At 43.9% G+C, this 21,112-nt stretch overlaps 1 protein-coding gene across 2 annotated transcripts; it reads right to left on the bottom strand.

The window, feature by feature from the left end:
- Positions 1 to 3,384: 3,384 nt before the first annotated feature.
- LOC116358975 (gastrula zinc finger protein XlCGF57.1-like) lies at positions 3,385 to 21,112 on the bottom strand. Of its 2 annotated transcripts, XM_031811507.1 has the most exons (10): positions 20,977 to 21,112; positions 20,431 to 20,613; positions 12,159 to 12,209; positions 9,070 to 9,132; positions 8,675 to 8,914; positions 7,984 to 8,070; positions 7,472 to 7,555; positions 6,022 to 6,158; positions 5,617 to 5,850; positions 3,385 to 5,420 (listed from the first exon to the last, which is right to left on the bottom strand). In XM_031811507.1, the coding sequence occupies exons 2-10, from the start codon at positions 20,600 to 20,602 to the stop codon at positions 4,977 to 4,979; spliced, it is 1,512 nt and encodes a 503-aa protein (XP_031667367.1). In that variant the 5' UTR covers positions 20,603 to 20,613; positions 20,977 to 21,112; the 3' UTR covers positions 3,385 to 4,976. The 2 variants fall into 2 exon arrangements, with proteins under 2 accessions (XP_031667367.1, XP_031667368.1); XM_031811508.1 differs by lacking the exons at positions 7,472 to 7,555; positions 7,984 to 8,070.

Raw genomic sequence — 21,112 nt, 5'->3', positions numbered from 1 at the left:
CAGTACAGCACCTGGACAGGACACTAGTCTATCTCCTGTTTCTGTAGTGAGGCAGCTTGATGTAACAGTACAGCACCTGGACAGGACACTAGTCTATCTCCTGTTTCTGTAGTGAGGCAGCTTGATGTAACAGTACACCACCTGGACAGGACACTAGTCAATCTCCTGTTTCTGTAGTGAGGCAGCTTGGTGTAACAGTACACCACCTGGACAGGACACTAGTCAATCTCCTGTTTCTGTAGTGAGGCAGCTTGATGTAACAGTACACCACCTGGACAGGACACTAGTCTATCTCCTGTTTCTGTAGTGAGGCAGCTTGATGTAACAGTACACCACCTGGACAGGACACTAGTCTATCTCCTGTTTCTGTAGTGAGGCAGCTTGATGTAACAGTACACCACCTGGACAGGACACTAGTCAATCTCCTGTTTCTGTAGTGAGGCAGCTTGATGTAACAGTACACCACCTGGACAGGACACTAGTCAATCTCCTGTTTCTGTAGTGAGGCAGCTTGATGTAACAGTACACCACCTGGACAGGACACTAGTCTATCTCCTGTTTCTGTAGTGAGGCAGCTTGATGTAACAGTACACCACCTGGACAGGACACTAGTCAATCTCCTGTTTCTGTAGTGAGGCAGCTTGATGTAACAGTACACCACCTGGACAGGACACTAGTCAATCTCCTGTTTCTGTAGTGAGGCAGCTTGATGTAACAGTACACCACCTGGACAGGACACTAGTCTATCTCCTGTTTCTGTAGTGAGGCAGCTTGATGTAACAGTACACCACCTGGACAGGACACTAGTCTATCTCCTGTTTCTGTAGTGAGGCAGCTTGATGTAACAGTACACCACCTGGACAGGACACTAGTCTATCTCCTGTTTCTGTAGTGAGGCAGCTTGATGTAACAGTACACCACCTGGACAGGACACTAGTCTATCTCCTGTTTCTGTAGTGAGGCAGCTTGATGTAACAGTACACCACCTGGACAGGACACTAGTCAATCTCCTGTTTCTGTAGTGAGGCAGCTTGATGTAACAGTACACCACCTGGACAGGACACTAGTCTATCTCCTGTTTCTGTAGTGAGGCAGCTTGATGTAACAGTACACCACCTGGACAGGACACTAGTCTATCTCCTGTTTCTGTAGTGAGGCAGCTTGATGTAACAGTACACCACCTGGACAGGACACTAGTCTATCTCCTGTTTCTGTAGTGAGACAGCTTTTTGCAAACTCTGCCCTGGGGTCCCTAAGGGGTGTGTATTTCAGATTTTGTCCAAGTCATACACAGCTGATTTTAAATAATCAACTCATCAAGCTTTGATTATTTGAATCAGCTGTGTAGTGCTCGGGCAAAAACCAAGGTAACACTTTATTTGGATAGTTTGTAGAACATCTACAGATGGACAGTAACATTTCCACTAGCTACTAGATCTAACGTAACCTTAACCCTTATCCTGACCCTAAACGTACCCTTACCATAACCCTTATCCTGACCCTAAACGTACCCTTACCTTAACCCTTATCCTGACCCTAAACGTACCCTTACCATAACCCTTATCCTGACCCTAAACGTACCCTTACCTTAACCCTTATCCTGACCCTAAACGTACCCTTACCATAACCCTTATCCTGACCCTAAACATACCCTTACCTTAACCCTTATCCTGACCCTAAACGTACCCTTACCTTAACCCTTATCCTGACCCTAAACGTACCCTTACCTTAACCCTTATCCTGACCCTAAACGTACCCTTACCTTAACCCTTATCCTGACCCTAAACATACCCATACCATAACCCTTATCCTGACCCTAAACATACCCATACCATAACCCTTATCCTGACCCTAAACGTACCCTTACCTTAACCCTTATCCTGACCCTAAACATACCCTTACCTTAACCCTTATCCTGACCCTAAACGTACCCTTACCTTAACCCTTATCCTGACCCTAAACGTACCCTTACCATAACCCTTATCCTGACCCTAAACGTACCCTTACCATAACCCTTATCCTGACCCTAAACATACCCTTACCTTAACCCTTATCCTGACCCTAAACATACCCTTACCTTAACCCTTATCCTGACCCTAAACGTACCCTTACCTTAACCCTTATCCTGACCCTAAACGTACCCTTACCTTAACCCTTATCCTGACCCTAAACGTACCCTTACCTTAACCCTTATCCTGACCCTAAACATACCCATACCATAACCCTTATCCTGACCCTAAACGTACCCTTACCTTAACCCTTATCCTGACCCTAAACATACCCTTATCCTGACCCTAAACGTACCCTTACCTTAACCCTTATCCTGACCCTAAACATACCCATACCATAACCCTTATCCTGACCCTAAACGTACCCTTACCTTAACCCTTATCCTGACCCTAAACGTACCCTTACCTTAACCCTTATCCTGACCCTAAACATACCCTTACCTTAACCCTTATCCTGACCCTAAACGTACCCTTACCTTAACCCTTATCCTGACCCTAAACGTACCCTTACCATAACCCTTATCCTGACCCTAAACATACCCATACCATAACCCTTATCCTGACCCTAAACGTACCCTTACCTTAACCCTTATCCTGACCCTAAACGTACCCTTACCTTAACCCTTATCCTGACCCTAAACGTACCCTTACCTTAACCCTTATCCTGACCCTAAACGTACCCTTACCTTAACCCTTATCCTGACCCTAAACGTACCCTTACCATACCCTTACCTTAACCCTTATCCTGACCCTAAACGTACCCTTACCATAACCCTTATTCTAACCTTGGCAAGTAGTTGCTTATGAACAAATTGTTTGTTGATAGTATGACCAACTGTAGAGGATCTATAGATACCAAATCTGCACTATCCAAATAAAGTGTAACCAAAACGAAACAGGAGGGGTTCTGAAAGACACTCATGGGGGTGTCCACTGATAGTTGACTAGCAACAACAACAACTGGAACGTAAAAGACATCCACAAAATTTTCCCAAGAGGCAAACAAAATAAAAACCCAAACTGAAAAGACAGGAAGCAAAACCAAAACTGGGAAGATCAGACGCAGGAATGATTATCTAGAAATCAAACCGGGATGCAAACTAAAAGGGGCGGCAGCGTAGCCTAGTGGTTAGAGCGTTGGACTAGTAACCGGAAGGTTGCGAGTTCAAACCCCCGAGCTGACAAGGTACAAATCTGTCGTTCTGCCCCTGAACAGGCAGTTAACCCACTGTTCCCAGGCCGTCATTGAAAATAAGAATGTGTTCTTAACTGACTTGCCTGGTTAAATAAAGGTTAAAAAAAAGGTGTTGACCCTCCACATCTCTCAAGACCACTGGCCCAGCCGCTTTTAAATTCCACCTGGGCACTTGACTGATTTCCTTATTTGAACTGTAACTCAGTCAAAACTTTGAAATTATTACATTTATATTTTTTGTTCAGTGTAGTTAAATTACATGTAGTTCCCCGACAGCCCAGTTTGTTTCCAGTCTTTGGTGTGACTAATTTAGTCCATTCTTTGTTATAAACCACCTGTTTTTTTTTAGGGGATAATACATGTTTATTCTGAGGAAGAGTTCCTTATCAGTAGGAAACACACTTTAGTGTGAAACTAAAGGGAGGGACTAAGGCTACATAACAAATGGCACACTATTCCCTGTACAGTGCACTACAGAGCGCTATGGGCTAAAAACAAACTTCACTGTCTGCATTGTGAATATGACTCAATAGCTCCACCTACATGACGACAGGGGAAACTACGGACTGCATTGTGAATGCGACTCAATAGCACCACCTACAGGACGATAGGGGAACTACGGACTGCATTGTGAATGCGACTCAATAGCTCCACCTACATGACGACAGGGGAAACTACGGACTGCATTGTGAATGCGACTCAATAGCACCACCTACAGGACGACAGGGGAACTTAATTATTTCAAACTGAGTTTTCACAGGATGAATCGCATTAGAATAGTTTATTTATTAAAATCTGATCGATACTCAGATAATAAAAAAGACAAAATCAGTAAACTGTGTTTACCAGAGAATGTGTTCATTAGTACTGTAGTATACTATACACTGTTGTGTGTCCCTAATGGCACCCTATTCCCTATATAGTGCACTACTTTAGGCTCTGATCAACATTAGTGCACTATATAGGGAATAGGGTGCCATTTGGGAATCATGTTATATGATCAATATCAGATCGTGTACATTCTAAATGGATGGATGACATTTTACCATTAAGACCAGGGTCCCAAATGGCACCCTATTCCCTATTATATAGTGCACTACTTTTAGCCAGAACCCTATAAGCCCTGGGCAAACGTAGTGCACTAAATTGGGTGTCATTCAGGACTCAGATTAACAATTTCTTGTCAAACATCACATTCTGTGACACTTTATAAAGCTCATATTTGAGCTCACAGAATAAACAACTGATGTTCTGCAAAAGGGAGGAATAGTGTAGGTCCTGAATGGTGTCCCTACTCCCTTTATAGTGCAGTCCTTTTGACCAGAGCCCAGAGTGAATGGTGTCCCATTTGACCAGAGCCCAGAGTGAATGGTGTCTCATTTGACCAGAGCCCAGAGTGAATGGTGTCTCATTTGAACAGAGCCCAGAGTGAATGGTGTCTCATTTGAACAGAGCCCAGAGTGAATGGTGTCTCATTTGAACAGAGCCCAGAGTGAATGGTGTCCCATTTGACCAGAGCCCAGAGTGAATGGTGTCCCATTTGACCAGAGCCCAGAGTGAATGGTGTCCCATTTGACCAGAGCCCAGTGTGAATGGTGTCCCATTTGACCAGAGCCCAGTGTGAATGGTGTCTCATTTGACCAGAGCCCACAGGGAATGGTGTCCCATTAGGGACATCATGAAGCAGTAAAACCTCCCATCATGATCACAGTTCAGACACACATTGGCACGTTTCCAGTACTCTTATTTCGTAGTCCGCGTAGAGAGGACTTTTATTTTGAAGCCACCGCCACCCCCGTGTCTTCACTAGGAGATGATTGGACAGTGTCTCTCATGTGACACTCTTGGTGCCTCTTCAGCTGCCCTGACGCCGTGAACCCTTTCCCACATGCGCTACACAGGAAAGGCCGCTCCCCTGTGTGTGTCCTCATGTGTAGCTTCAGACTCCCCGGTGTGGTGAACCCCTTATCACAGACAGTACAAGGGTACGGCCTCTCTTTAGTGTGTGTGATCTGATGCACTTTCAGGTTGCCAGATTGGGCGAAACTGGTCCCACATATGGCGCAGATGAATGGTTTCTCTCCGGTGTGTGTCCGCTGGTGGCTCTTCAGGTCTCCAGCACGCAAGAAGGTTCGGCCACAGAAGGAACAGCAGAATGGTTTCTCTCCGGTGTGGGTTCTCTGGTGGGTCCGCAGGTTCCCCAGCTCCGTGAAGCTCTTAGATCAGAGACAGATAAAAAAGACACATAAACAAAGATGAGAGGGGAAACAGAGAAATATCGCACATATAACAGATCTACAGCTTATAAGACTTGCTTTCAAAGAGAATGGAAAATCTATAACTCGCATTTCTATCTGAAAACTGTTGGTTCGTACACAAAGCTACATAAGGTAACTTTAATCGACAGTGCACCTTGCCACACTGGCAAATGTGGTAGGTCTTCTGCCCTGTGTGGAGCAGCTTGTGTTTCTTCAGGTCGTGGGCTCGGGAGAACCGTTTCCCGCACTCTGAGCATTGGTGTGGTTTCTCCTTGGTGTGTGTCTGCAGATGGGTCTTCAGGTTGCCGCGGATGGCGAACCCTTTACCGCATACGGAGCAGTGGTGGAGGTTCTCCCCTTTGTGGATCATCTGGTGGCACTTGAGCGACTTGAATCAAAACAAAATGTATTTAGATCAGTACTTGCAACAAAATGCAGTGCAAAGTGCAAATACAAAACAAGTCCCATACATAAATTCAATAAACCGTGAAGAAGATAAAAACTAAAACAGCAGACGAGGAGTAAATAGATAAATTAAGACCGTAAAACAACAACGAACCTTGAAGTAGGAGAAGCTTTTCCCACAGTCATTGCAGTGGTACGGTTTCTCCTCCCGGTGAGTCTGCTGGTGGTCTTTATAGTGGGCCAGCCGGGAGAAGCTTTTCTGACACTGGGAGCACTGGTACGGTTTCTCCCCTGTGAATAGAATAACTTCATATTGATTTAAACTGGTGTTGAGAACAACGTTGCAGAAGCTCAGGCGGCAGCGGAGTGACGAAGACGGAGGGGACGAAGAAACAGATAGGGGAGTTTCTCTCTGCGCTTAGTTATAATCAACTTCATGTTAAAAAAAAAAATGCTATAAAATAAGCTAATGCAATTGAAGGCATGTATCAAATACTTGCTTACTTGCTCATATCCAACCGTTATACTAATTTAAAGCAATAGTCGTGTGTGTGTGTGTGGTCACCTAAATGATCATTTCAGCACTGACTTGATTGGGACAGCGCCACCACATTGCTTTAAGAAAAGTGTAGGTGACTCGTCTTGATAAATAAATTAACTAAAATTGCAGATTTTTTTTTATTTGCTGAATGTTCGTTTGGATATTGGACAACAATTAGGCCGGGGAAATGTTAGCTAAGTGAGTAACTTGATTCCAGTTTGCTCATATATTAAGTGATCAGAGCATTTTGCCAGCGTGTTATGTAGCTTAACAAGTGGATTCTGCTCTTCTCTGGCGTGGCAGCATGTCCTCCTCCCAACCAAAAGCCTGTGTCTTGTCTGATAATCAGTCAATGAGATTTTATTCAACTTAAATCGCTGTCTGTACATCAGAAAGAATTCACAACCCCTTGACTTTTTCCAAAAGTTTCATCATGGCCACAAATTTCTCTGGCCCAGCCAATACTGGAATCCTGGCTGCTCCTGCGGCTGAGAGAGAAACATAGTGGGCTGAAAAGGTGGGCAGACTTCCATAGTGGTCCCCCCCCCCCCCCCCTTAACACAGCACGGCAAGCCTGAAACCGTCGGGCTGAGAATGAGAACTCTACACAGAGCACATACCAATGATATGGAAGACAGAAACAAGATGAACATAAATACCAATGATATGGAAGACAGAAACAAGATGAACATAAATACCAATGACATGGAAGACGGAAACAAGATGAACATAAATACCAATGACATGGAAGACAGAAACAAGATGAACATAAATACCAATGACATGGAAGACAGAAACAAGATGAACATAAATACCAATGACATGGAAGACGGAAACAAGATGAACATAAATACCAATGACATGGAAGACGGAAACAAGATGAACATAAATACCAATGACATGGAAGACAGAAACAAGATGAGCATAAATACCAATGACATGGAAGACAGAAACAAGATGAACATAAATACATTTTCATTTAAAACCCGGTACAAAACGTTTAGTGTCTTTCTGAGAGATATAAACCTGAGAGGTAAAACGGCACATGTATTATATAACTGACCTGTGTGGATGCGCTGGTGGATCTTGAGGTTACCCTGCGCAGTGAAACCTTTCCCACACTCGGAACACTGGAACGGCTTCTCTCCTGATAAATAGATGGACAGACAGACACATTTCAATGTCACAAATAACATATTTAAAAATAACATTGAGGCCCAATCAAATAGAGACACTGAGAACATTTGTAGGCAATTATAATATCAATATCTGTTATAATACATTACATCATATCATTAACATCAGGTATTTTTATTTAATAATAATTAGGCAAGTCAGTTAAGAACAAATTCTTATTTACAATGATGGCCTACCGGGGAACAGTGGGTTAAACTACCTTGTTCAGAGGCAGAACGACAGATTTTGACCTTGTCAGCTCGGGGGATTCCATCCAGCAACCATTTCGGGTTACTGGCCCAATGCCCTTAACCACTAGGCTACGCTGCCGCGCCCTGATCATCAACAAACATCCTATGACATCATCCTCTATACACCTGGAAGAAGGAGCCACTACACCTGTGTGGGTCATCTGGTGTTTCTTCAGCCCTCCCAGACTGGTGAAAGTCTTCCCACACTGGTGACAGACGTGGTTCACCCTCTCTCCTAGGGATGAGTTAGAGGTACTGATAAAGTCGATCAAGAGCATCCATATATATCGATTCCAACATTTTGTCATCTAAGCCAGAATTCTTTCTTGTTTGTAGGTGACCAAATACTTATTTTCCACCATAATTTGCAAATAAATTCATTTAAAAAATCCTACAATGTGATTGTCTGGATTTTTCTCTTCTCATTTTGTCTGTCATAGTTGAAGTGTACCTATGATGAAAATTACAGGCCTCTCATCTTTTTAAGTGGGAGAACTTGCACAATTGGTGGCTGACTAAATACTTTTTTGCCCCACTGTATATGGCACCCTTTCATAAACCCTGATTGATGAATGTCAATCAGATCATTCAAGCAAGACTTTAACCTTTTCACAAAGATTAAGGCAATGATTTTGTAGTCGTTATTTAGGAGTGAACTTGTACAATTGGTGGCTGACTAAATACTTTTTTGCCCCACTGTATATCGATTCCAACATTTTGTAATCTAAACATAATGGTGGTGCAATAAGGCTTGAGCACCACCATGGCTGCTTACAGCTATATTCTATCTAGTAATAGTCTTTGCCAAATACTGAAAAATAATAATTGTTCACAATAACCTGTGTGGATGGTGAGGTGTCTCTTCATGTCGTCTGAGCGTGAGAAACATTTCCCGCAGACGGAGCACTGGTGGGGTTTCTCTCTGCTGTGAGTCTGTGTGTGCCTCTTCAGGCTCCCCACGGTGATGAAGGTCTTGCCACACTGGGAGCAAGGGTGCGGCTTCTGCACTGCACTCTGAGCGTTCGAACTCTGTTCATTCTCCCCGTCTGAACTGTCTGAGTCCGAGTTGGCACCCCCTCCTGTTTCCGTGACAACACTACAGGTTAAATACGGTAGGGGACCGTGTGTATCTCTTTAAGATCAATGTTCTCTTACGTAAACACTATACACTATAAAGTGGATACAACCAAAGCTTTTATCATCCCCATGAATGGTTATTGTGGTCTGTGATTACCGGAGTTGGTCTCATCTCCGCCACCTCCCTCCTCCTCTGCATCTCTTTTAACAATAGAAAGCCCTGTTAAAATACAGATTCACATGAATAGAACCGATAATATCCATCAGAACTTCTATAACAGGCAACCAGGTAACCAGGCAACCAGGCAACGGGGGGCCTGAGTGTCTGCTGATGTTTATTATTTCTGTCAATCAGTGTTTGATATAGACATGGGTAACCAGGAGTGTACAATAATGAGTGCAGAAGGTTAGGTGCACAGAGGACTCTATCCTCACCCCATTCCAGCTTGCTACTGCACCGCCACCACCCAGAGGACTCTACTGCACCGCCACCACCCAGAGGACTCTACTGTACCGCCACTACCCAGAGGACTCTACCGCTACTACCCAGAGGACTCTACTGTACCGCTACTACCCAGAGGACTCTACTGTACCGCTACTACCCAGAGGACTCTACTGTACCGCTACTACCCAGAGGACTCTACTGTACCGCTACTACCCAGAGGACTCTACTGTACCGCTACTACCCAGAGGACTCTACTGTACCGCTACTACCCAGAGGACTCTACTGTACCGCTACCACCCAGAGGACTCTACTGTACCGCTACCACCCAGAGGACTCTACTGTACCGCTACCACCCAGAGGACTCTACTGTACCGCTACCACCCAGAGGACTCTACTGTACCGCTACCACCCAGAGGACTCTACTGTACCGCCACCACCCAGAGGACTCTACTGTACCGCCACCACCCAGAGGACTCTACTGTACCGCCACCACCCAGAGGACTCTACTGTACCGCCACTACCCAGAGGACTCTACTGTACCGCCACTACCCAGAGGACTCTACTGTACCGCCACCCCCCAGAGGACTCTACTGTACCGCCACTACCCAGAGGACTCTACTGTACCGCCACTACCCAGAGGACTCTACTGTACCGCCACTACCCAGAGGACTCTACTGTACCGCCACTACCCAGAGGACTCTACTGTACCGCCACTACCCAGAGGACTCTACTGTACCGCCACTACCCAGAGGACTCTACTGTACCGCCACTACCCAGAGGACTCTACTGTACCGCCACTACCCAGAGGACTCTACTGTACCGCCACTACCCAGAGGACTCTACTGTACCGCCACTACCCCAGAGGACTCTACTGTACCGCCACTACCCAGAGGACTCTACTGTACCGCCACTACCCAGAGGACTCTACTGTACCGCCACTACCCAGAGGACTCTACTGTACTGCCACTACCCAGAGAACTCTACTGTACCGCCACTACCCAGAGGACTCTACTGTACCGCCACTACCCAGAGGACTCTACTGTACCGCTACTACCCAGAGTACTCTACTGTACCGCTACTACCCAGAGTACTCTACTGTACCACTACTACCCAGAGGACTCTACTGTACCACTACCCAGAGGACTCTACTGTACCACTACCCAGAGGACTCTACTGTACCACTACCCAGAGGACTCTACTGTACTACTACCCAGAAGACTCTCTACTCACCCGACTTCACTGCTTCTCCTTCCTCCTCATCCACTTTCACCGCCACCACCCAGAGGACTCTACTGCACCGCCACCACCCAGAGGACTCTACTGCACCGCCACCACCCAGAGGACTCTACTGTACCGCCACTACCCAGAGGACTCTACTGTACCGCCACTACCCAGAGGACTCTACTGTACCGCCACTACCCAGAGGACTCTACTGTACTGCCACTACCCAGAGAACTCTACTGTACCGCCACTACCCAGAGGACTCTACTGTACCGCTACTACCCAGAGTACTCTACTGTACCACTACTACCCAGAGGACTCTACTGTACCACTACCCAGAGGACTCTACTGTACCACTACCCAGAGGACTCTACTGTACTACTACCCAGAAGACTCTCTACTCACCCGACTTCACTGCTTCTCCTTCCTCCTCATCCACTTTCACCGCCACCACCCAGAGGACTCTACTGCACCGCCACCACCCAGAGGACTCTACTGCACCGCCACCACCCAGAGGACTCTACTGTACCGCCACCACCCAGAGGACTCTACTGTACCGCCACTACCCAGAGGACTCTACTGTACCGCCACTACCCAGAGGACTCTACTGTACCGCCACAACCCAGAGGACTCTACCGCTACTACCCAGAGGACTCTACTGTACCGCTACTACCCAGAGGACTCTACTGTACCGCTACTACCCAGAGGACTCTACTGTACCGCCACCACCCAGAGGACTCTACTGTACCGCCACCACCCAGAGGACTCTACTGTACCGCCACCACCCAGAGGACTCTACTGTACCGCCACTACCCAGAGGACTCTACTGTACCGCCACAACCCAGAGGACTCTACCGCTACTACCCAGAGGACTCTACTGTACCGCTACTACCCAGAGGACTCTACTGTACCGCTACTACCCAGAGGACTCTACTGTACCGCTACTACCCAGAGGACTCTACTGTACCGCCACCACCCAGAGGACTCTACTGTACCGCCACCACCCAGAGGACTCTACTGTACCGCCACCACCCAGAGGACTCTACTGTACCGCCACCACCCAGAGGACTCTACTGTACCGCCACTACCCAGAGGACTCTACTGTACCGCCACTACCCAGAGGACTCTACCGCTACTACCCAGAGGACTCTACTGTACCGCTACTACCCAGAGGACTCTACTGTACCGCTACTACCCAGAGGACTCTACTGTACCGCTACTACCCAGAGGACTCTACTGTACCACTACTACCCAGAGTACTTTACTGTACCACTACTACCCAGAGTACTTTACTGTACCACTACTACACAGAGTACTCTACTGTACCACTACTACCCAGAGTACTCTACTGTACCACTACCCAGAGGACTCTACTGTACCACTACCCAGAGGACTCTACTGTACTACTACCCAGAGGACTCTACTGTACTACTACCCAGAGTACTCTACTGTACCACTACCCAGAGGACTCTACTGTACCACTACCCAGAGGACTCTACTGTACTACTACCCAGAGGACTCTACTGTACTACTACCCAGAGGACTCTACTGTACTACTACCCAGAAGACTCTCTACTCACCCGACTTCACTGCTTCTCCTTCCTCCTCATCCACTTTCACAACGTTCTGCCCTGGTGGAGAACACAAGATACAGTACTGAAAACAGACCGTAGTGATGAACAGACTAGCCTGACTGAAAACAGACCGTAGTGATGAACAGACTAGCCTGAAAACAGACAGTAGTGATGAACAGACTAGCCTGACTGTAAACAGACCGTAGTGATGATTAGACTAGCCTGACTGTAAACAGACCGTAGTGATGAACAGACTAGCCTGACTGAAAACAGACCGTAGTGATGAACAGACTAGCCTGACTGAAAACAGACAGTAGTGATGAACAGACTAGTCTGACTGTAAACAGACAGTAGTGATGAACAGACTAGCCTGAAAACAGACAGTAGTGATGAACAGACTAGCCTGAAAACAGACAGTAGTGATGAACAGACTAGCCTGAAAACAGACAGTAGTGATGAACAGACTAGCCTGAAAACAGACAGTAGTGATGAACAGACTAGCCTGAAAACAGACAGTAGTGATGAACAGACTAGCCTGAAAACAGACAGTAGTGATGAACAGACTAGCCTGAAAACAGACAGTAGTGATGAACAGACTAGCCTGACTGAAAACAGACAGTAGTGATGAACAGACTAGCCTGACTGAAAACAGACAGTAGTGATGAACAGACTAGTCTGACTGTAAACAGACAGTAGTGATGAACAGACTAGCCTGAAAACAGACCGTAGTGATGAATAGACTAGCCTGAAAACAGACAGTAGTGATGAACAGACTGGCCTGAAAACAGACCGTAGTGATGAATAGACTAACCTGACTGAAAACAGACCGTAGTGATGAACAGACTAGCCTGACTGAAAACAGACCGTAGTGATGAATAGACTAACCTGACTGAAAACAGACCGTAGTGATGAATAGACTAGCCTGACTGAAAACAGACAATAGTGATGAACAGACTAGCCTGGCTGTAAACAGACCGTAGTGATGAACAGACTAGCCTGACTGTAAACAGACAGTAGTGATGAACAGACTAGCCTGAAAACAGACCGTAGTGATGAACAGACTAGCCTGACTGGAAACAGACCGTAGTGATGAATAGACTAGCCTGAAAACAGACCGTAGTGATGAACAGACTAGCCTGACTGAAAACAGACCGTAGTGACTAGCCTGAAAACAGACAGTAGTGATGAACAGGCTAGCCTGAAAACAGACTGTAGTGATGAATAGACTAGCCTGAAAACAGACAGTAGTGATGAACAGGCTAGCCTGAAAACAGACAGTAGTGATGAACAGGCTAGCCTGAAAACAGACAGTAGTGATGAACAGACTAGCCTGAAAACAGACAGTAGTGGTGAACAGACTAGCCTGACTGTAAACAGACAGTAGTGATGAACAGGCTAGCCTGAAAACAGACCGTAGTGATTAACAGGCTAGCCCAGGGAAATTCCAATCCTCTGGGGCCTGATTGGTGTCCCACTTTTCCCCCCATCCCTAGCAAACACACCTGATTTAAACTAATTGCATTTTTAACTCAAGATCGTGATTAGATGATTATTGCAGTCAGGTGTGTTAGCTGGGGCTGGGACAACACTGTGACATTAATCAGGCCCTGGAGGACTGGAGTTGCCCAGACTAGCCTGACTCAAAACAGACAGTAGTGTTGATGAAAGACCATCAGCACTATGAATAAACTAGCCTGACTGAAAACAGACAGTAATGTTGATGAAAGACCATCAGCACTATGAATAAACTAGCCTGACTCAAAACAGACAGTAGTGTTGATGAAAGACCATCAGCACTATGAATAAACTAGCCTGACTCAAAACAGACAGTAGTGTTGATGAAAGACCATCAGCACTATGAATAAACTAGCCTGACTGAAAACAGACAGTAGTGTTGATGAAAGACCATCAGCACTATGAATAAACTAGCCTGACTGAAAACAGACAGTAGTGTTGATGAAAGACCATCAGCACTATGAATAAACTAGCCTGACTCAAAACAGACAGTAGTGTTGATGAAAGACCATCAGCACTATGAATAAACTAGCCTGACTCAAAACAGACAGTAGTGTTGATGAAAGACCATCAGCACTATGAATAAACTAGCCTGACTCAAAACAGACAGTAGTGTTGATGAAAGACCATAAGCACTATGAATAAACTAGCCTGACTGAAAACAGACAGTAGTGTTGATGAAAGACCATCAGCACTATGAATAAACTAGCCTGACTGAAAACAGACAGTAGTGTTGATGAAAGACCATCAGCACTATGAATAAACTAGCCTGACTGAAAACAGACAGTAGTGTTGATGAAAGACCATCAGCACTATGAATAAACTAGCCTGACTGAAAACAGACAGTAGTGTTGATGAAAGACCATCAGCACTATGAATAAACTAGCCTGACTGAAAACAGACAGTAGTGTTGATGAAAGACCATCAGCACTATGAATAAACTAGCCTGACTGAAAACAGACAGTAGTGTTGATGAAAGACCATCAGCACTATGAATAAACTAGCCTGACTCAAAACAGACAGTAGTGTTGATGAAAGACCATCATCACTATGAATAAACTAGCCTGACTCAAAACAGACAGTAGTGTTGATGAAAGACCATCAGCACTATGAATAAACTAGCCTGACTCAAAACAGACAGTAGTGTTGATGAAAGACCATCAGCACTATGAATAAACTAGCATGACTGAAAACAGACAGTAGTGTTGATGAAAGACCATCAGCACTATGAATAAACTAGCCTGACTGAAAACAGACAGTAGTGTTGATGAAAGACCATCAGCACTATGAATAAACTAGCCTGACTGAAAACAGACAGTAGTGTTGATGAAAGACCATCAGCACTATGAATAAACTAGCCTGACTGAAAACAGACAGTAGTGTTGATGAAAGACCATCAGCACTATGAATAAACTAGCCTGACTGAAAACAGACAGTAGTGTTGATGAAAGACCATCAGCACTATGAATAAACTAGCCTGACTCAAAACAGACAGTAGTGTTGATGAAAGACCATCAGCACTATGAATAAACTAGCCTGACTGAAAACAGACAGTAGTGTTGATGAAAGACCATCAGCACTATGAATAAACTAGCCTGACTGAAAACAGACAGTAGTGTTGATGAAAGACCATCAGCACTATGAATAAACTAGCCTGACTCAAAACAGACAGTAGTGTTGATGAAAGACCATCAGCACTATGAATAAACTAGCCTGACTCAAAACAGACAGTAGTGTTGATGAAAGACCATCAGCACTATGAATAAACTAGCCTGACTCAAAACAGACAGTAGTGTTGATGAAAGACCATCAGCACTATGAATAAACTAGCCTGACTCAAAACAGACAGTAGTGTTGATGAAAGACCATCAGCACTATGAATAAACTAGCCTGACTGAAAACAGACAGTAGTGTTGATGAAAGACCATCAGCACTATGAATAAACTAGCCTGACTGAAAACAGACAGTAGTGTTGATGAAAGACCATCAGCACTATGAATAAACTAGCCTGACTGAAAACAGACAGTAGTGTTGATGAAAGACCATCAGCACTATGAATAAACTAGCCTGACTGAAAACAGACAGTAGTGTTGATGAAAGACCATCAGCACTATGAATAAACTAGCCTGACTCAAAACAGACAGTAGTGTTGATGAAAGACCATCAGCACTATGAATAAACTAGCCTGACTGAAAACAGACAGTAGTGTTGATGAAAGACCATCAGCACTATGAATAAACTAGCCTGACTCAAAACAGACAGTAGTGTTGATGAAAGACCATCAGCACTATGAATAAACTAGCCTGACTGAAAACAGACAGTAGTGTTGATGAAAGACCATCAGCACTATGAATAAACTAGCCTGACTCAAAACAGACAGTAGTGTTGATGAAAGACCATCAGCACTATGAATAAACTAGCCTGACTCAAAACAGACAGTAGTGTTGATGAAAGACCATCAGCACTATGAATAAACTAGCCTGACTGAAAACAGACAGTAGTGTTGATGAAAGACCATCAGCACTATGAATAAACTAGCCTGACTGAAAACAGACAGTAGTGTTGATGAAAGACCATCAGCACTATGAATAAACTAGCCTGACTCAAAACAGACAGTAGTGTTGATGAAAGACCATCAGCACTATGAATAAACTAGCCTGACTCAAAACAGACAGTAGTGTTGATGAAAGACCATCAGCACTATGAATAAACTAGCCTGACTCAAAACAGACAGTAGTTTGATGAAAGACCATCAGCACTATGAATAAACTAGCCTGACTCAAAACAGACAGTAGTGTTGATGAAAGACCATCAGCACTATGAATAAACTAGCCTGACTCAAAACAGACAGTAGTGTTGATGAAAGACCATCAGCACTATGAATAAACTAGCCTGACTGAAAACAGACAGTAGTGTTGATGAAAGACCATCAGCACTATGAATAAACTAGCCTGACTGAAAACAGACAGTAGTGTTGATGAAAGACCATCAGCACTATGAATAAACTAGCCTGACTGAAAACAGACAGTAGTGTTGATGAAAGACCATCAGCACTATGAATAAACTAGCCTGACTCAAAACAGACAGTAGTGTTGATGAAAGACCATCAGCACTATGAATAAACTAGCCTGACTCAAAACAGACAGTAGTGTTGATGAAAGACCATCAGCACTATGAATAAACTAGCCTGACTGAAAACAGACAGTAGTGTTGATGAAAGACCATCAGCACTATGAATAAACTAGCCTGACTCAAAACAGACAGTAGTGTTGATGAAAGACCATCAGCACTATGAATAAACTAGCCTGACTCAAAACAGACAGTAGTGTTGATGAAAGACCATCAGCACTATGAATAAACTAGCCTGACTCAAAACAGACAGTAGTGTTGATGAAAGACCATCAGCACTATGAATAAACTAGCCTGACTGAAAACAGACAGTAGTGTTGATGAAAGACCATCAGCACTATGAATAAACTAGCCTGACTCAAAACAGACAGTAGTGTTGATGAAAGACCATCAGCACTATGAATAAACTAGCCTGACTGAAAACAGACAGTAGTGTTGATGAAAGACCATCAGCACTATGAATAAACTAGCCTGACTCAAAACAGACAGTAGTGTTGATGAAAGACCATCAGCACTATGAATAAACTAGCCTGACTCAAAACAGACAGTAGTGTTGATGAAAGACCATCAGCACTATGAATAAACTAGCCTGACTGAAAACAGACAGTAGTGTTGATGAAAGACCATCAGCACTATGAATAAACTAGCCTGACTCAAAACAGACAGTAGTGTTGATGAAAGACCATCAGCACTATGAATAAACTAGCCTGACTGAAAACAGACAGTAGTGTTGATGAAAGACCATCAGCACTATGAATAAACTAGCCTGACTGAAAACAGACAGTAGTGTTGATGAAAGACCATCAGCACTATGAATAAACTAGCCTGACTGAAAACAGACAGTAGTGTTGATGAAAGACCATCAGCACTATGAATAAACTAGCCTGACTGAAAACAGACAGTAGTGTTGATGAAAGACCATCAGCACTATGAATAAACTAGCCTGACTGAAAACAGACAGTAGTGTTGATGAAAGACCATCAGCACTATGAATAAACTAGCCTGACTCAAAACAGACAGTAGTGTTGATGAAAGACCATCAGCACTATGAATAAACTAGCCTGACTCAAAACAGACAGTAGTGTTGATGAAAGACCATCAGCACTATGAATAAACTAGCCTGACTCAAAACAGACAGTAGTGTTGATGAAAGACCATCAGCACTATGAATAAACTAGCCTGACTCAAAACAGACAGTAGTGTTGATGAAAGACCATCAGCACTATGAATAAACTAGCCTGACTGAAAACAGACAGTAGTGTTGATGAAAGACCATCAGCACTATGAATAAACTAGCCTGACTGAAAACAGACAGTAGTGTTGATGAAAGACCATCAGCACTATGAATAAACTAGCCTGACTGAAAACAGACAGTAGTGTTGATGAAAGACCATCAGCACTATGAATAAACTAGCCTGACTGAAAACAGACAGTAGTGTTGATGAAAGACCATCAGCACTATGAATAAACTAGCCTGACTGAAAACAGACAGTAGTGTTGATGAAAGACCATCAGCACTATGAATAAACTAGCCTGACTCAAAACAGACAGTAGTGTTGATGAAAGACCATCAGCACTATGAATAAACTAGCCTGACTCAAAACAGACAGTAGTGTTGATGAAAGACCATCAGCACTATGAATAAACTAGCCTGACTCAAAACAGACAGTAGTGTTGATGAAAGACCATCAGCACTATGAATAAACTAGCCTGACTCAAAACAGACAGTAGTGTTGATGAAAGACCATCAGCACTATGAATAAACTAGCCTGACTCAAAACAGACAGTAGTGTTGATGAAAGACCATCAGCACTATGAATAAACTAGCCTGACTGAAAACAGACAGTAGTGTTGATGAAAGACCATCAGCACTATGAATAAACTAGCCTGACTCAAAACAGACAGTAGTGTTGATGAAAGACCATCAGCACTATGAATAAACTAGCCTGACTGAAAACAGACAGTAGTGTTGATGAAAGACCATCAGCACTATGAATAAACTAGCCTGACTCAAAACAGACAGTAGTGTTGATGAAAGACCATCAGCACTATGAATAAACTAGCCTGACTCAAAACAGACAGTAGTGTTGATGAAAGACCATCAGCACTATGAATAAACTAGCCTGACTCAAAACAGACAGTACTGTTGATGAAAGAGCATCAGCACTATGAATAAACTAGCCTGACTCAAAACAGACAGTAGTGTTGATGAAAGACCATCAGCACTATGAATAAACTAGCCTGACTCAAAACAGACAGTAGTGTTGATGAAAGACCATCAGCACTATGAATAAACTAGCCTGACTCAAAACAGACAGTAGTGTTGATGAAAGACCATCAGCACTATGAATAAACTAGCCTGACTGAAAACAGACAGTAGTGTTGATGAAAGACCATCAGCACTATGAATAAACTAGCCTGACTGAAAACAGACAGTAGTGTTGATGAAAGACCATCAGCACTATGAATAAACTAGCCTGACTCAAAACAGACAGTAGTGTTGATGAAAGACCATCAGCACTATGAATAAACTAGCCTGACTCAAAACAGACAGTAGTGTTGATGAAAGACCATCAGCACTATGAATAAACTAGCCTGACTGAAAACAGACAGTAGTGTTGATGAAAGACCATCAGCACTATGAATAAACTAGCCTGACTGAAAACAGACAGTAGTGTTGATGAAAGACCATCAGCACTATGAATAAACTAGCCTGACTGAAAACAGACAGTAGTGTTGATGAAAGACCATCAGCACTATGAATAAACTAGCCTGACTCAAAACAGACAGTAGTGTTGATGAAAGACCATCAGCACTATGAATAAACTAGCCTGACTCAAAACAGACAGTAGTGTTGATGAAAGACCATCAGCACTATGAATAAACTAGCCTGACTGAAAACAGACAGTAGTGTTGATGAAAGACCATCAGCACTATGAATAAACTAGCCTGACTCAAAACAGACAGTAGTGTTGATGAAAGACCATCAGCACTATGAATAAACTAGCCTGACTCAAAACAGACAGTAGTGTTGATGAAAGACCATCAGCACTATGAATAAACTAGCCTGACTCAAAACAGACAGTAGTGTTGATGAAAGACCATCAGCACTATGAATAAACTAGCCTGACTGAAAACAGACAGTAGTGTTGATGAAAGACCATCAGCACTATGAATAAACTAGCCTGACTGAAAACAGACAGTAGTGTTGATGAAAGACCATCAGCACTATGAATAAACTAGCCTGACTGAAAACAGACAGTAGTGTTGATGAAAGACCATCAGCACTATGAATAAACTAGCCTGACTGAAAACAGACAGTAGTGTTGATGAAAGACCATCAGCACTATGAATAAACTAGCCTGACTGAAAACAGACAGTAGTGTTGATGAAAGACCATCAGCACTATGAATAAACTAGCCTGACTGAAAACAGACAGTAGTGTTGATGAAAGACCATCAGCACTATGAATAAACTAGCCTGACTGAAAACAGACAGTAGTGCTCTTGTCAAATCACACTCCATAAGGAGCAATATAGGGGAAAAGGGCTGGCAGTCAGGCTATGAAAAGGCTACACAGCACAGTAGAGTTTATTGTAGCCCAATATTGACTTGACTCAACACCTGAACTTACCAGAGTCTACATCATCGCTATCCTCTTCATCAGCCTCCTTCTCGTCATTACCGTCATCATCTTTGACAGCTACACCGAGTTCCAGTGTTTGACTGCAGTCTTCCAGCTCTGGACCTCTCAGGGAGCTTCTCTGGGCCGGGTCACTAGCATCCGGGGATTCCGGGTCAGACATGGTGCCACAGTCTTAAATATGAAGAGATATGTGATCGATCTATTCAGAAAACACACTGACGTCTAGCTATCTAACGTCGTTATTGTATCAGATATGAGTCTAAGCTTGCTAGTTCACTGCTTGCAGAACATTGGAGGAAAAACAACAACGGTCACTGATCTAGTTAAGGTTAGCTAGTTACTGAGACGGGAATAGCCTTCACATGTTTGTAGATTATACATCCTCTGTGGCTACTAACTAGGTGGAGGACGTGAGAAAAAAAACATGCGCAACCTAGTTAGCTCGACCTGACGCTTCCCTGGCTGGTAGTCGTTCTAGTAGCTTAAACACTGATATAGCATGTTGGGTACACATTTCAACGTTATACAGATTACCTGGGATAGGTTTTCTTCAATTATTTGACATGGAGGAGGGTCGGGGAATCCAACTGTAAACTTCCGCCTGTGTGAGGAAAAAGGCGTGTTCACGAGCATCACGTATGCGCAGTCATTGCGCTTCTTTCACTCTGGA

The sequence above is a fragment of the Oncorhynchus kisutch genome, unplaced genomic scaffold (genome assembly GCF_002021735.2).
Source record: "Oncorhynchus kisutch isolate 150728-3 unplaced genomic scaffold, Okis_V2 Okis01b-Okis20b_hom, whole genome shotgun sequence".
Lineage (NCBI taxonomy): Eukaryota > Metazoa > Chordata > Actinopteri > Salmoniformes > Salmonidae > Oncorhynchus > Oncorhynchus kisutch.
The sequence above is the reverse complement of the archived record's forward strand: the minus strand, read 5'-3'. Positions and strand labels throughout refer to the sequence as shown.